The sequence below is a fragment of the Sprattus sprattus genome (genome assembly GCF_963457725.1).
Source record: "Sprattus sprattus genome assembly, chromosome: 8".
In the NCBI taxonomy this organism is placed as follows: domain Eukaryota; kingdom Metazoa; phylum Chordata; class Actinopteri; order Clupeiformes; family Clupeidae; genus Sprattus; species Sprattus sprattus.
In genome coordinates this window covers 21,025,195-21,041,785 of record NC_137927.1, presented here as the reverse complement: position 1 = coordinate 21,041,785, position 16,591 = coordinate 21,025,195, and the positions used below count along the sequence as shown (strand labels likewise).

At 44.4% G+C, this 16,591-nt stretch overlaps 1 protein-coding gene across 2 annotated transcripts in view; it reads right to left on the bottom strand.

Annotated features, from left to right (window-relative positions):
- Positions 1 to 491: 491 nt before the first annotated feature.
- The window catches only part of phkb (phosphorylase kinase, beta), an 87,245-nt gene continuing 71,145 nt past the window's right edge, over positions 492 to 16,591 (bottom strand). The window contains exons 17-31 of one of the 2 annotated variants that reach the window (XM_080843761.1): positions 15,430 to 15,513; positions 13,815 to 13,919; positions 13,307 to 13,389; positions 13,103 to 13,193; positions 11,981 to 12,039; positions 11,286 to 11,448; positions 10,849 to 10,930; positions 9,891 to 9,948; positions 6,787 to 6,877; positions 4,932 to 5,128; positions 4,246 to 4,380; positions 3,705 to 3,834; positions 3,019 to 3,126; positions 2,713 to 2,853; positions 492 to 1,268 (exon numbers count right to left, since the gene is read on the bottom strand). In XM_080843761.1, coding sequence (XP_080699887.1) covers positions 1,131 to 1,268; positions 2,713 to 2,853; positions 3,019 to 3,126; positions 3,705 to 3,834; positions 4,246 to 4,380; positions 4,932 to 5,128; positions 6,787 to 6,877; positions 9,891 to 9,948; positions 10,849 to 10,930; positions 11,286 to 11,448; positions 11,981 to 12,039; positions 13,103 to 13,193; positions 13,307 to 13,389; positions 13,815 to 13,919; positions 15,430 to 15,513 — 1,665 coding nt within the window. In that variant the 3' untranslated portion in view covers positions 492 to 1,130. Of the gene's footprint in view, positions 1,269 to 2,712; positions 2,854 to 3,018; positions 3,127 to 3,704; positions 3,835 to 4,245; positions 4,381 to 4,931; positions 5,129 to 6,786; positions 6,878 to 9,335; positions 9,427 to 9,890; positions 9,949 to 10,848; positions 10,931 to 11,285; positions 11,449 to 11,980; positions 12,040 to 13,102; positions 13,194 to 13,306; positions 13,390 to 13,814; positions 13,920 to 15,429; positions 15,514 to 16,591 lie in introns of both variants that reach the window. The other variant, XM_080843760.1, reaches the window with a different exon arrangement.

Here is a 16,591-nt window from a genome sequence, read left to right as displayed (position 1 = left end):
AAAAAGTCTGTATTAACTTTATTCTGGTTTGTGTTTGAGTCTTATTTTCTGAGGTAATACAGTCCTGGTAAAAGAGTTAAGTCCTAGTAAAAGGGTTAAATTCCCGGACAAAGATGAGTTAAATTGCTAACTCTTCAAAAATGTGTGGTCACTTGACCAATCTTTTCTATGATCTTAGAAATAAGGGGTAGCACAACTTCCCCGCTGGCACAAATCACCCCACTCTCTCCTACAGCTTAATTTAAAGCTATTTGATAAAGTAAGAATCTGATCGCAGTCTGATAAGGGGACATTTCATTGAGCTAGCAAATGCCATTGCAGAGTTTGATCAAGAGCTTGCTTCCATTTACAAATGCTGACGGGGGTTCACAGGAGTAAACCTGTTTTTAAAACTGTTGACTAGTGATGGCTCCCTCTCAATGCTGTTTCTTTTGGCAGTTTGTTCTAAGAACCAAACTGGTCACATTTAATGAGAGCACCACACAAGAGTGTAACTGACACTGGTAGTTTATTTTTAAAACAGCACATGATGATCTGATCATAGATAATAGCTGTGAAAATATCAATTGTTAGAGCGGTTCCCAACATCAACATTCCTCTGAGAGCAGCAGTGTACTGTGGCCATCTGCACACTCTGCTCTTCTCTTCTTTTAAGTACACACTTTATAGTACACACTTTAAAGTACACACTTTACAGTACACACTTTAAAGTACAAATGCACTTGCACACATCCCTCACAGTGAAGTTGTCAAACGAAGGCAAAGAGCTGCCAAAGTTGACATCAAAATGGCTGGTTAAAAACGGACGCAAAATGAGCTACACAATACAGTGACTTCATGCTTCACTATTGAACATACTGCAGGATTTACACACAAGAAAATCTGACAAGAAAAAGCACAACAATTCACCTAAAACAGCTTTTTGTAACAATCAACGCATGATTAATATCTTGCCATTTGTTTGTTGAGAATTGATGTCACCTGCATATTTTCATTCCACTGCCTATCTGAATGCTATGCTTCATTTACATGAGGTTTCTGACAGCTTAAAGTCTGTCACTACTGACTTAAGGCTCTAAAGATAGCAGGGTGTTAGCCACCTGCAGGAGTTAGCATAAAGCTCGTCGTGTTCAGCTGACGGAGCAGGGGTCATCCTTGCTGGGTTTGACCTCGCCTTGAAGCAGCTGGATCATAACAGCCTTCGTCAGGTAGCTGGACGTGCCCCTCTTGCCCAAGGCCGGTGTGTTATAGAACACCTCCATGCCATCCTGCAGGAAAGAGAAGGGAAGTGAAAAACAGCCAGGCTTGAGGAAGCAATGGCATATCTGAGGGGTTTCTAACTCAGTTGTTTGGTGCACTGAAACTGGATGTATGTACGTATTTAACTGCTGTATAGGGCCTGGAGGTACACCATGTTTCAGTATAGAGTTGTTTCTCTAGCATGACACATCCTTGTTCCACATTAAGATTCTGCGTTATATGAGCTAATCGGCTTTACTATAATACTATATTTACTATAATTACGACTAGTATTCAATTTCATTTTATTAAATAATTAAACCCCCTAGAGGAGGCAGGGAATTTAAACACAGACTAAAATACAGACTAAAGGTGCGTGGGCATTTAAATACAGACTTAAAGGTGCTAATTTTAACACAAACTGAAATACAGACTTAAAGGTGCTGATTTAAACACAGCCTGAAATACAGACTTAAACAGGGAGTGGGACACAAAAATCCACCGGGACAATTCTGACTGCACTGGCCTACCACCGGCCCACAACGAGCCCATCTGGCCCAAGTTACGTTCACTGGATAAAAGCAGGTCCCATTTCCCATGAGGCTTTGCTCCGACCATTCTACATTAATTTATGAACAAAAAAACGAATTAAATCGCTGGCCAATTTATATTTGTGGTCATGAAAGTTATGTAACGTCTGAATAAAAAGCATTAGATCAAGATAGGAGGCTAAACAAAAATCAGTAGGCTGGATTAATGAGAGTGAGTTCGACACACACCATGAGTGAGATGTAGAGACAACAAGTGTTATATATATTGGTTGGAATACTCCTGGTTTCAGCTGTGGGAGAACTTGGTGGTTTTCACGGGAACATGAATTGGTTGACATTTATTTTAACTCAATGGGCCGCTCATGAACTTCACACGGCTGCGTGCAGTCTGCAAGCTGTTTCTCGTGAGCTCTTTGGCCTGCCGGCCGACCGGGAAATCTCCAGGTCGTCCCGATGGCCACTCCGCCCCTGGACTTTAAGGTGCTGATTTAAACGCAGACTGAAATACAGACTCAAAGATGGGTGGGCATTTAAAAAAAGGCTAAATCCTTCAGGGTAGAGTTTGGAGTAGTCGGGGAAGCCTATTCTCATGCTGCATGGTTGAACTATATACATAGGCCCCCAAGCCTGTTCCTTTGCTGTATAGTGGGTGTTCCAGCCCTATACCCAGCTTTATGCCCAGCTATGTACCCAGCCTCATGTGGAGTGCTATACCCAGCCCTATACCCAGCCATGTACCAAGCCCTATGCCCAGCCTTATGCCCAGCCATGTACCAAGCCCTATGCCCAGCCTTATGCCCAGCCATGTACCAAGCCCTATGCCCAGCCTTATGCCCAGCCATGTACCCAGCCCTGTACCCAGCCCTGTGCCCAGCCCTATGCCCACCCCTATGCCCAGCCTTATGCCCAGCCATGTGCCCACCTGCTTCTTCGCCCCTTCAAGCTTGCTGCGGTCGCACTGGAAGTCACTGAAGGCCTCTTTGACCAGGCGGTCCAGATCCACATTCTCTTGAAACTCTAGTTCAGGGTTCCTCTCCAGCACAATAGACACAACCATCAGAAGCTGCAGCACAAAATGCACCTCTTTAGTTTCCAGAGAAAACATTAGTTATTACATTGTCATATGATGTTCTACACAGACACAATATTGCTTAAGTCGTCCGATTGTATTAAGTTCTCCAATGAGCAACTGCAGAATAAGAGAACAAGGTGTTATAAATGCTCTGACCTCAACGATGATCTGCCTGTATTCAGGTAACACAATGTTCTTCAGCATGTCCTCCACCAGCAAGGAGAAGTTCATCTCATACATGGTCATGTCAGATAGTGTGGGTTGCTACAGAATGAAAACATATTATATTTATAACAAAATATTGCAAGGTTCATCGTCTCATTATCAGTTCATATCCACTGTCCATACTAGACACATACACAACTCACCCTTTGACCCCTACAATCAAAGGACTATTTTCATTCCATTGCCTATCTGAATGCTATGATTCATTTACATGAGGTGTCTAAAGCTTAAAGACGGTTTCATTTACATGAGGTTACTGACAGCTTAAAGACTGTTTCATTTACATGAGGTTACTGACAGCTTAAAGACTGTTTAACACTATTTTATTTACATGAGGTTTCTGACAGCTTAAAGACTGGGTTCAGCAATATTTCTGATAGGTTTAACTTGTGGTATGTCTGACACTTGTAATGAAGCTTCCTCTGCTACTGGCACTGCTTCAAGTGGACTTCCTTTAGCACACTTCCTGACAGATAGTTACATTCACACGTGCTGTGTCACAGCCCGGCTCATAACAGCTACTGATGTGAAAAAAAGTGAAAAGAGTTAAAGACTATAGCTGCCACATTTCTATGGCAGAGGAAACACTGCCCCCAGTGGAGCAGCTCTGCAGCTACCTGGGGGAGATGAACTCCAGCCACCATGATGCCGTTGGGAGTCCTCTCCAGGATCTGCCACACGTGGTCATAGAAGCCATGGGGTGTGCGGTTGAGAGAGCCGTCGATTTGGCGCCTGTGCAGCCAAGACCTAGAGAAGGGATGAAACACACACACACACACACAAATGCAGATTTCACTCAACAAAAAGGAAACCAACAAACAAACAAAAACACTTGATCAAAGTTTAAGGAGTGACAGAGGATCGTAAATTAGGAGCAGACAAGCAGTCTGAGTGCGGCTCCTTCTGGCTTCAAGGCTTGGGATTTGATGACAAGTGAACTCCCTATTTATTTGTTCAAATCTATACTGTGGCTTTGATCAGTTAGGTGTTTAACCCTACACTCAGATGACACACAAGCAGAAGAAGAAGAAGGAAGTGACTAATTTGAGTGCTCCTCCAGTCCGGCTCCTTCTAGCTGCCAGGGTTGGGATTTGATGTCATTTTTTTGCCATGACCTGGAAGCAGATGTGTGGAAGCCAGAGCTGATTGGTGCGTTACCTTCTGTTGTGCTGGGGTTGGAGCACATCCAGGAGCAGCTGTTTGACATCACTGGGGGACATCTGGTAGATGTCCTGGACTGGCATGTCACTGGCACGGATCTTCAACTCATGCTTCATGGCCTGAACGATCCACCTGGGTCAAAGTTCAAATAGGATAAATATTACAATAAACTAGAGAGTGAATTGGGACATGTTTGCCAAAGTGCATTGTGATATGTTTGGTATTATGTACTGACAAGTGCTAACAAAAACTTCATGCATAGGTGACACAAAAACACAGGTGGCTATCTCCATAGGTGACATAATAACACAGGTGGCTATCTCCATAGGTGACACAATAACACAGGTGGCTATCTCCATAGCGACACAATAACACAGGTGGCTATCTCCATAGTTGACACAATAACACAGGTGGCTATCTCCATAGGCGACACAATAACATAGGCGGCTATCTCCATAGGTGTAAGATCCCCAAGGTGCTTGCATACCCGATGTGGATCTAAGGTGCTTGCTTACCTGATGCGGATCTAAGGTGCTTGCATACCCGATGCGGATCTAAGGTGCTTGCATACCCAATGCGGATCTAAGGTGCTTGCTTACCCAAAGCGGATCTAAGGTGCTTGCACACCCGATACGGACCTAAGGTGGTTGCACAACCGATACAGACCTAAGGTGGTTGCTTACCCGATGCGGATCTTGAGCATCCCGCTGAAGAGGTCTGGGTTGTTGGAGATGATCCAGCCGATGTGAATGACCAGCTCCTGTTGCAGTGCGGCCTCCCGCTCCTGGGAGCACTTGCTGTAGATGATGCCCTTGATCACTCCGGGGGAGAGCGGGTTAGAGATCACCTCCTCCTCATGACCAAAGAGCCCCAACGTGACCTGACAAGAAGAAACCGCCATGAACTCTGAACTCTGTTTTCAGTGCATTCACACAGTACTAGAAGGTCACTCTCTTTTTGAGTAGTGCTTCTCCTGGTGACTTTTGGACCCTCCTCTAGATTTGGAAAGTTAGACACATTTCTTTGTGATTGATCATGTAAATATCTGATAGTCTAATCACATCTCTCTAAGCATGACCTACATATTGATCATGTAAATATCTGATAGTCTAATCACATCTCATCCAGAGAAGGCCTGTGGTCAATAGGTGTGTGTGAGAGTGTGTGTGAGTGTGTGTACATGACAGAGCTACTATACACAACTCCCTGCTAGAACTCTGTGCTCGCTACTCTGGACTGGGAAGGCAGAGATAATAGACATACGTAACTACCCGCTAGAACTCTGATAAGACATTAGATTAGAGGCCAATTTAATTTCTCTACCTCTTCACCACAAGAGAGCAATACGACTTATTTTTCTCTCCTGAACCACATGAGAGGCGGAGGAAGGCCAAGCGCTCTCTTGGGCATATTTACAGAATTGCAGTCTTGTCTTTTTTTTAGGCGAGGAGAATATCATGCTAATTTTCTCCCTGCATCCTGGGACCCACTACAGCCATGTAGCGCATGTAAGTAAACAGCAGCCCATTTTCTAAAGAGGGCTGCCACAGCCGTAGGCTATCAACCATCGGAATACAAAAAGCATCCCCAATGTCACACAAGGCTGTTTGCCATTTTATCCAGCTGATCTATCAGATCGATCTAGCACTCCCCCAGGAAGCAATCTATATGCAGATTCATCCCGAGAGGTTCCACGTTAGAACAAGACCATAACACTTGGGTAGAGGTGGGTGGGTGGCGGAGACAACATTGGGAAAATGAGATGGGGTAATTGTCAGGGCTCGTTGTTTTGTTGTGCAATCTTAAAAACAGTTCATAAACAAAACACATGTTCTCAGTAAATATCATACTTGTACGAGGCCTCATTCCTGTTACTGCAAGGCAAGCTGAAGGCCATTCAACATCACAGAGTGTTAGCGGCACAAGAGATGAGAAATAGCGAAAGCTTAGCTTATCGTAGCCACAGGGCTACAGCACACGGGGTGAGCTATGTCATGATAGGAGGCGTGCCACTGGCCACAAGCTTGGGGGGAGTCTGCTCCTATTGGACAATAGGAAGGGGAGCTTGACTTAAACCACTGGGCACAGACATCTCCTATTGGATAATAGGAAGGGGAGTCTGCTCCTATTGGACAAAAGGAAGGGGAGTCTACTCCTATTGGACAATAGGAAGAGGAGTCTGCTCCTATTTGACAATAGGAAGGGGAGTCTTCTCCTATTGGACAATAGGAAGGGGAGTCTGCTCCTATTGGACAATAGGAAGGGGAGTCTACTCCTATTGGACAATAGGAAGGGGAGTCTGCTCCTATTGGGCAATAGGAAGGGGAGTCTGTCTTAAACCACTGGGCACAGTGGCTTATACATTTATCTCTCTCTTTGAGAGCAAGAAACATCTGCAGATGATTACAATGATCAGTGAACATTAAAAAACCTAGCTAGCATTATCAGTCATCTTATGTAGTCCTTTTGTATTCAATGCATTGAATTGGGTCAGAGACAATGGAGGGAGCTGCCACAGGCCGCCTGCTCTGTACTCACCTGCTTGCCGTGCACTAAAATGCTAGTAATACTGGGAGCCAGGCTGTCCACTAGTTTAGTTAAGAGACTGGCGGCCAATCGCACCACAGACCTGGAGAACAAACACAGATACTCATATAGGGCACATACACCACAAACACCCCACCACCACACACACACACACACACACACACACACACACACACACACACACACACACACACACACACACACACACACACACACACCCCCTCCTCCACTAACACACACAGATACTCATAGATGGCACATTACAAGACACTATAAAGGTGTGATGGTGTTTCTGTGACAGTAGTCCAGTTTCTTACATCACATCTGGAGAGCATTGTACAGCCTTATCTGCACACAGTTAACTTGAGCAGTGCAGAAAATGTTGTCCCTACTTTTGTAGCGGAAACAAAAAGGGAGCGAGATAGAGGAAAAGAAAGAGAGAGAGAGAGAGAAAGAAAGAGAGAGGAAACTCCCCATCCACAGCTCATTTAAATACTGATCTAAATAAAGGACAGTCACAAATGAACAGTGGCGTTCCCTCCAGACTAACAGAAGTCGTTAGTATTCCAGGTCTCACCCCAGGAGGGTGCTGTGCCCGTCAGAAGGGGCTGTGTCTCGGAATGACAAAACTGCTTTGGGAATTCAAGAGCTGCAGCGAGCCACTGTTCCCTGACGTGGGCAATTCATTTTTCCACATACATTTTGTCTCTTAAATAGGTCTGTGGTGGACATAATTTAATGTTCACTAATTGATGATCCGCTTGAACGGCCCTCTGGAATTGTCTTTCATTAAGAAATGGAATCCTTAGAGAGCAAGGAACTAAGTGGAGGTGTGTGAAGACAACACATAGAATAGGCTGTGAAGGCAACACAGAGAATAGGCTGTGAAGGCAACACAGAGAATAGGCTGTGAAGGCAACACAGAGAATAGGCTGTGAAGGCAACACAGAGAATAGGCTGTGAAGGCAACACAGAGAATAGGCTGTGAAGGCCAAAAAGAGTAAAGACGCCAGACAAAGAAAGTAGTCTGACATATTAAATTATTATTAAACCGGGGAGAGTGGGGAAAGATGATCCACTGGGTTGACCCATCCATTGTATCTGGGCAACTATACACAGTTTTTGTCATGTGACCCCAAATTCTATTTGCGTTCTCCATTTTTGTCTTTTAAAAAACGTGATTGAAATAGAAGTGTAGCTCTAAGCTAAGAGCTTGTCACAAAATGGTGGCTCTGGAGCAAAATGTGCCAGAGCCACATTCTGTCCATAGACACCAGCTCAGCCCACGTCTGTCATTCACGTTCACCTGTTTCATGTTCTGGTGAAGTGCTACACCAACAACAACACCACCAAAACAATGTCCTGAAATCAGTGCTACCTATTTCCCTTTAAATATAATAAATACATCACAATGAAACTGGCTCCAACGCAACATCACAATGAAGCTGGCTCCAACGCAACATCACAATGAAGCTGGCTCCAACGCAACATCACAATGAAGCTGGCTCCAACGCAACATCAAATGGTAATTCATCACACTTATTTAAATTATTTGACAACCACACTACCTATAGGGCTGCAACTAACGATTATTTTGGTAATCGATTAATCTATCGACTTTTTTTTTCCGATTAATCGACTAATCTAACGAATATTTCCATACATTTAAAAAATGATTCAAAATGTTGGAATTTGAATTTCAAATGTATTTGCGTAACAAGTTAATACAAATGTAATCATCATAATAAATAAATTAAATAGTAATACAAATTAAGAGTGCAAATATGCTTTTAAAAGTAAAGAGAAAGTGCAAATAAAGTTTTAAAAGTAAAGACTAAAGAAAATGTTTAACTTCTCTTGTCCTCTGTTGCTTTCCGTATCCAACTTTAGAGGCTGTTTTCTTTCCTCTTTTTTATTTTTTTTATTTTTGTCCTTTTATGTTTTTTTTTTTGTTTTTTTAAAATTTTTTCTTTCTCTGTCCATGGTTTTCTGTACCTTGATTTCTTGCATTAGGTACTTGTGCTGTGTTGTGATTGCTTGCCGGTCGTAATATATATATATTTTTTATATTATATGACGCGTCGACGCTACAAATCCGCGTCGACCATTTTTCACAATCAACGTTGTCGATTTCGTAGACTAATCGTTGCAGCTCTAACTACCTAGTCATAACAACTTTTTAACTGGCCATTCAGCTTTCTGGGCATAACACATAAAACACATCACTGAGACAAGAGCACCAAAGACAAGAGCACAAACACAGACGAGGTGCACGACTCAGGAGAGCAGGAAAGGGACATGAATGTGTGCGCTGCCTCTAAGATGGCTGCCAATACGGATAAGTGACAGGTGAAGCAGACTCTCATCCAGCTAATTTCCAGCACCGCGTAGCATTATTGGGGTTAGGGTTGCCCGACCCAGGGTGGCAGAGCCGTGTGTGGGGGTTAGGGATGCCCAGCCCCGCATGGCAGATCCAAGTGTGGGTGTTAGGGATGCCCGAGGCATGCAGTGACCCGCGTTAGCCAATCCTGCCTGTTTACCTGCTTGCCTTGGACCAATATAGAGGTGATATGGGGGGCGATAGAACCAGCAAACTTCTGGGTTATGCCCGCTGTGTAACGCACCACCAGCCTACAGAAAGGGGCGTTGGGGTGGGGGAGGCAGGGGTGTGGGGAGGGGGTGAGGCAGGGCAGGGGGGCGGATGTAAGTATCAGACCTCAGAGACTGCAGCAGATGGACAGAAACACCCAACATGATGCTTCATGAATGCAGTCTGTGTGTATGAATATGAGTATAGTATGTATAAATATTCAGTATGTGTGTATGGATAGTGTGTAAACCAATGAGTAATTCAGTATGTGTGTTAAATACTGTGTAAGTATGAGTGGAATGTCCTTTGGAGTGGTTTCAAGGGTTACTAAGTTTAAACACAAATGTAGACATGCAGAATTACGGCTTCATAGTGCCACTGCTAGAGGGGAGGAGAGGGTAGAGTGAGCGTGGAGAGGAGAGAGGGGAGAGTGAGCGTGGGGAGGAGAGAGGGGAGAGGAGAGGGGAGAGGAGAGGGGAGAGTGAGAGAAGGGAGGAACTCTGACCAAAGCTTCCTGCTCCCGGCTCTTCTGTAGATCCTCTCCAGCTCCTCCATCAGGTTCTCTGCAGCAGACAGATAGAGGAGTTAACACCAGAGATCACAGATGGAGGAGTTAATATCATCACACAGATGGAGGAGTTAATATCAGAGATCACACAGATGGAGGAGTTAATATCAGACACACAGATGGAGGAGTTAATATCAGACACACAGATGGAGGAGTTAATATCAGACACACAGATGGAGGAGTTAATATCAGACACACTGATGGAGGAGTTAATATCAGACACACAGATGGAGGAGTTAATATCATCACACAGATGGAGGAGTTAATATCAGACACACAGATGGAGGAGTTAATATCAGACACACAGATGGAGGAGTTAATATCATCACACAGATGATATCTGAAGACTGATCTTGGCGTCCCTATCTAAAGACTGATCTTCCAACATCCCTATCTATGACTATGAATATCTGTGTGTGTGTGTGTATGTGTGTGTGTGTGTGTCGCGTCCCTATCTGAAGACTGATCTTGGCAGTCAAGCTTGTGCCACTGGCTGAACAGAATAAAGACAGAGGATTGCTTAATAATCTTTAAGTTTTTTCTACTAGTGGTAATCAAAATTATTTCAATGTATCAGATGTACTCGTTTCAGACTGGTGTTGTCTTTCCTATGCTAATGTGCCATGGTATTAGCCTCATATTGCACTGTCCTGTGTCTGGGAGAATTCAAAAGTTGGTGAAATTGACAGATTCAGTCATTCACTGTGTACACGTTAATGGCCTGTATATCCACATGTGGCCTTCCATCTGGTGTTTGTGTGTGTGTGTGTGTGTGTGTGTGTGTGTGTGTGTGTGTGTGTCATACTGTCTGGTGTGTATGTGCGTGTGTGTGAGTGTGTGTGTGTCATGTGGCGTACCGCCTGGTGTGTGTGTGTGTGTATGTCATGTGGTGTACCGTCGTTGGCGATGAACTGTGGCCCTTCTTTCTGAAGCAGAATGCTGGCCAGCTGGGCCTGACTGGCCAGGCAGTCACAGTCCTGTGGGACGAACAACAGAGCAGAGAGGTGACTAATACATCAAAGACAAAATGGAGGGCAAAGGTCATGGAATAAACGTGGTCCGACACTACAAATGTAAAATACAAAATACATACTACAGTTGGTCTGATAGGATGTGGGTGTCTGTGTGTCTGTGTGTCAGTGTCATCTGTGGATGTAGTTTGTGGTCTGTTGTTTTCGACTAATTATTATGTTAACGCACACGCGCCCACACGCACACGCGCACACGCACACACGCACACACACACACACACACACACACACACAGACAGACAGACAGACAGACAGACAGACAGACAGACAGACAGACAGAAAGACAGACAGACAGACGCACGTGAAACTTGCGCAGGATCTCCTGGGTGGATTTGAGTCTCCACTCGTCCATGTTGATCTCAGGCTGCTGTTCCAGCTCCGAGGCGTTGGGCGTGCTGGTCTGCCGCTTCACCTTGGAGTGCTTGGGCAGCTCCAGCTCCTCAAAGCTCTTGAACTCAGGGATCCTGGCAGCAAGGGCAGAGATTACAATCTAAACTTCACTAAATGATATCTTTAATATTTGATATACTGAATAATTCAATTCAGTTCTGTCAATTGTAAACACAAAGACACGACACATTGACAACATTTCTCTTAACAATTAGAATCTACATTAGTTACTGCCTGCTTTCAGATATAGGCTTCATTGCCTGCTTGTGAGAGATAGCTTACTCTGCTTCATGAGTTACTTCCTGCTTGTGAGAGATAGCTTACTCCGCTTCATGAGTTACTTCCTGCTTGTGAGAGACAGCTTACTCTGCTTCATTAGTTACTTCCTGCTTGTGAGAGATAGCTTACTCTGCCTCATGAGTTACTTCCTGCTTGTGAGAGATAGCTTACTCTGCTTCATGAGTTACTTCGTGCTTGTAAGAGATAGCTTACTCTGCTTCATGGGTTACTTCCTGCTTGTTAGAGATAGAGAGATAGAAAGACTGAGAGATAGAAAGAAAAAGAGATAGAGAGATAGAAAGATTGAGAGATAGAGAGATAGCTTACTCTGCTTCATTGACTCGCAGGAAGTCCAGCTGGTCCACCACAGCCCCTGATATCAGAGTCTAGAAGATTCCGCACACAGAGAGTCAAATCACTGGGTCACAACAAAAGCAATGCAAACACGGTGTTGTATGGGACAGAGGTATACATCTACAAGTATTTTCAAGTATCACTTAAGCTTGGTTTTGGGAAACTCTCCCAAAATATGAGGTGTTCCATACGAGGGGTTCTATGAACTACTTTACGATGTTTGCGATCTATTGAGAAACTGGCCCTGAAATAGAGAGGCAGTCTCCGAGACATGGGGTTGACATGGGAACACTGACTAAGGAAAAGAACCACAGATGATACCACAAATGAAATAAAAAGACACGCAGAAAAAGAGAGAAAGACTCACAGATATCAGAAAAAGAGAGAAAGACAGATATGGGGTGAGCAGATAAAGGCAGAGAGGACAGGAGCCATTGGAGGAGACTGACAGAGAGCTGCTTGATCCATCCATCTATCTATCTATCTATCTATCTATCTATCTATCTATCTATCTATCTATCTATCTATCTATCTATCTATCCATCCATCCATCCATCCATCCATCTCTTACTCTCTCCTCTTTTGTATGACTGGAGAAGAGGAGAAGACTAACTATCATCTGTCATCTGCACACAAAAACAAGCTACTAGTCACTGAAAAACAGGTGTGTCTAAAATCACCTTTACTCCATCTGTCATGTGTTCAAGTAGAAACACACAGACACAGTTGTGTTCATGTGTTCAAGTAGAATCACAGACACAGTTGTGTTCAAGTAAAAACACACAGACACAGTTGAGTTCATGTGTTCAAGTAGAAACAAACAGACACAGTTGTGTTCATGTGTTTAAGTCAAAACAAACAGACAGAGTTGTATATTTACCCTAAACCATACAGACTCAGTAACCCTAATCCTAGAATTGTATATTATAAATTACAAATCATTGTTTCAGTTCACTTACTTTTAAGATTTCTGTTCAGTCCGTCTATATTTTAAAATATAGTATAGTATTTGAGTGTGGTAAAAGCCTAAACCCAACATTCACCAGAGAAGATATGACTCCAATGAGTAAACCACAGGGAAAGGTAACTACTCACCTGAAGTCTGTCCACATGAACTTTCACCCCTCCAATGTTCCCCTTCTTAAACGATGCCAGCATGTCCAGAACTGGATTGAAACGGCTCCCCCTAGTGGAGATCATTGAAGATATCATGAGAAATATTACTTGCTGTTAAAGAGGTCCTTACCTGAGTGTTTTCAGTGTGTCTGCAGGGACATTAGACGTGCTTAAGACACTCACTTAATGTTGTCCTCCCTGATGAGGACCAAGAAGAGTGGTCGACCCTGCATCTTCCAGCACTGTTTGATGAACTGCAGTGTGTTCTGCACACACACACACACACACACACACACACACACACACACACACACACACACACACACACACACACACACACACACACACACACACACACACACACACAAATATTTATCAATATAACAAAAGGCATGCACCCTCACATTGTATGCCTAACTCACACACACTTACACACACCCACACACATTAACACATGCAGACACCAACATACCCTGGTGTTCAGGTGTTCATATAAGCCACTTCTTAAAAGAAAAACATGAGTTTAAATCACCTGACCTCCCACCACCCACCTCACACACCAAAACATCCAATTAGCTGAAATATCCAGTAGTTTGAGGTCAAGAGGTGAGGTCATGAGGTGTGCAGGTCAACTAAGGCACCTACATCTTTCAGTCCTCTCCCTTTCACAAGGGGGGTCACCTCTGCTTACCTTGATGTCATCGATCAGCAGCAAGACGTCCTGGGACAGGTAGAAGTCGCTCAGGTCAAAGACGATGGGGTAGCACACCACAGTCTTGCCCAGGATGCGATAGGTCTGTAGGAGGGCAAGCGTAATGCATTATCCCATCCGCAGAACACAAGACACACACACACACACACACACACACACACACACACACACACACACACACACACACACACACACACACACACACACCTCACAAGACGGATGACACTGAGCTGCTGCCTTATACATTAACTTGGACAGGTCGTAAAACAAGTCATTGATTCAGGGATAAACAACACACACAAACACACACACAATAATGCACACACCAGTTTGCACTGATGAACACCAACCGGTTCTGACAAACACAAACACATACACACACAAACACACACACACACACACACACACACACACACACACTTACAAACATAAACGCACACACACACTTACGTACATAAACACACACACACACACACACACACACACACACACACACACACACTTGCACACATAAACACACACACAAGTGATGATGACTGCCTCTGGTAGATAAATCTCTGTAAATGGGAGCTGTTTAAAGGGGATGATGGTCTAGCTTCCTTTCTAAAGCTGTCCACCTCTGTGTGCTGACACAGTCAGCCCCTTTAAGAGCCCATTTCCACCTCTGTGTGCTGCCACAGTCATCCCCTTTAAGAGCCAATTTCCACCGCAGACCAACACCAGCCGGCACTAAGCATACCAATCAGTGCCTCCAAATCTCAAGGTAAATGTTTAATCAAACCGCTTGAGGTCATTAAAAAAGGCAGCACCGCAAATGACAGAATTATCATTATTACCAGTGCATCAAACACACACACACACACACACACACACACACACACACACACACACACACACACACACACACACACACACACACACACATACAGAATTATCATTATTACCAGTGCATCAAACACAAAGCCATCTGGAGCCGGTAAACGGCCTCCAAGTGAGATTTAGTGGCGGATGTTGTGGGAGTGTTGGGCTGGGCCGCAGCACAGTGGTTCCCGACGGTCGCATCACACTGTAAGGTGTTTGTGTGTGTGTCTGCGGTCGTATCACACTGTAAGGTGTGTGTGGTTAGAAGCATGTTGAGGAAGTGTGTTAAAGTAGCTTTAGACAGTTCCCAATAACCGCACTGCTGTAGGGGGAACTATAAAATCACTCAGTAGTCTCCAAAGGGCTGTAAACTGCTGCTGAGAGATGGGAATGTGTGTTTGTGTGTGTGTGTGTGTGTGTGTGTGTGTGTGAGGGTATTTTATATGTGCTTTTATGTATAACCACGGGAGTTTTTAGACCTGATGTTTCATGGTGCATATACATGCACACAATTATGTGTAATGTCTTTATTAATGGTCTGCGTGGGTGTGTGGTAAGTGTGAATGTTTACTGTATGTGTATGTGTGTTTTTCATTGGTTAGAGTGTGCGTGTGGGTGTGTGTGTTTGTTTTTCAGTGGTAATGGTGTGTGTGTGTGTGTGTGTGTGTGTGTGTGTGGGTGCATACACATATACGAGTGTATAAGTAAGTGTGTGTATTGAGAGTTTACTAACCTTGCAGGTACCCAGGCAACCCACTGGTCTGTCAGGACGTCCACTCAAACCAAGCTTGTTGTTGATGGCCAAGAAGCGGTAAGCCTAGGAACACACACACAAACACACACACACACACACACACACACACACACACACACACACACACACACACACACACACACACACACACACACACACACACACACACACACACACAGGGCTTATTCATATGCCACACTGGTCTTCTTCTCAGTCTGCTACAGTAAACAGGCACAGCTGGAATTTGGCTCTTTTCCTGCTGTTAAGAACCTTGGAGAAGCATGGCCTCTGCACACACACACACACACACACACACACACACACACACACATACACACACACTCAGTTCAGAAACTCTATGCAGTTCTGTGAGGTTAATGTGAGGTACAGATGAGATATCCTTCATCATCAAGCAGGCCAAGCAGGCAGAGGAAGAGGAGTGCATATATTAAGCGCTTGGTCCTCAGCTGACTTTGGATCAGCGCTGGTCTACATTGGGTCGAGTTCAGACCAGACGAGGCCCGGATCTGGTCTACATTGGGCCGAGTTCAGACCAGACGAGGCCCGGATCTGGTCTACATTGGGCCGAGTTCAGACCAGACGAGGCCCGGATCTGGTCTACATTGGGTCGGAGTTCAGGCCAGGCAAGGCCCGGATCTGGTCTACATTGGATCGAGTTCAGACCAGACGAGGCCCGGATCTGGTCTACATTGGGCCGAGTTCAGACCAGACGAGGCCCGGATCAGCTGCATTAGCAGCTCTGCATGCTTGATCACACTCTTGTGAAGTTTCACCTTGACCATGACCTTCCCTCTGTTTCCCTCATTTAAATGGAAGTCTTTTCCATATTTTCATTTTTTCGTTTGAAATGTTAAATGGTGGGGGGGGGGGGGTGACTGAAGGAAAGAATCGTGTAAGAGAAGCAAGAGAAAGGCAAGGACAAACACACACACACACACACGCACACATGTGTAAGAGAGGCAAGAGAAAGGCAAGGACAAATACAAAGCAGATCAAAGTGAGATCAATGCGCCAGACCCCAACATTTAATAAGCTGCAAACATACACATACACACCCACACGCAAGCACACGCACAAACACACACATAAAGCATGCTGAATCCACTTTTCCGTATTTTCT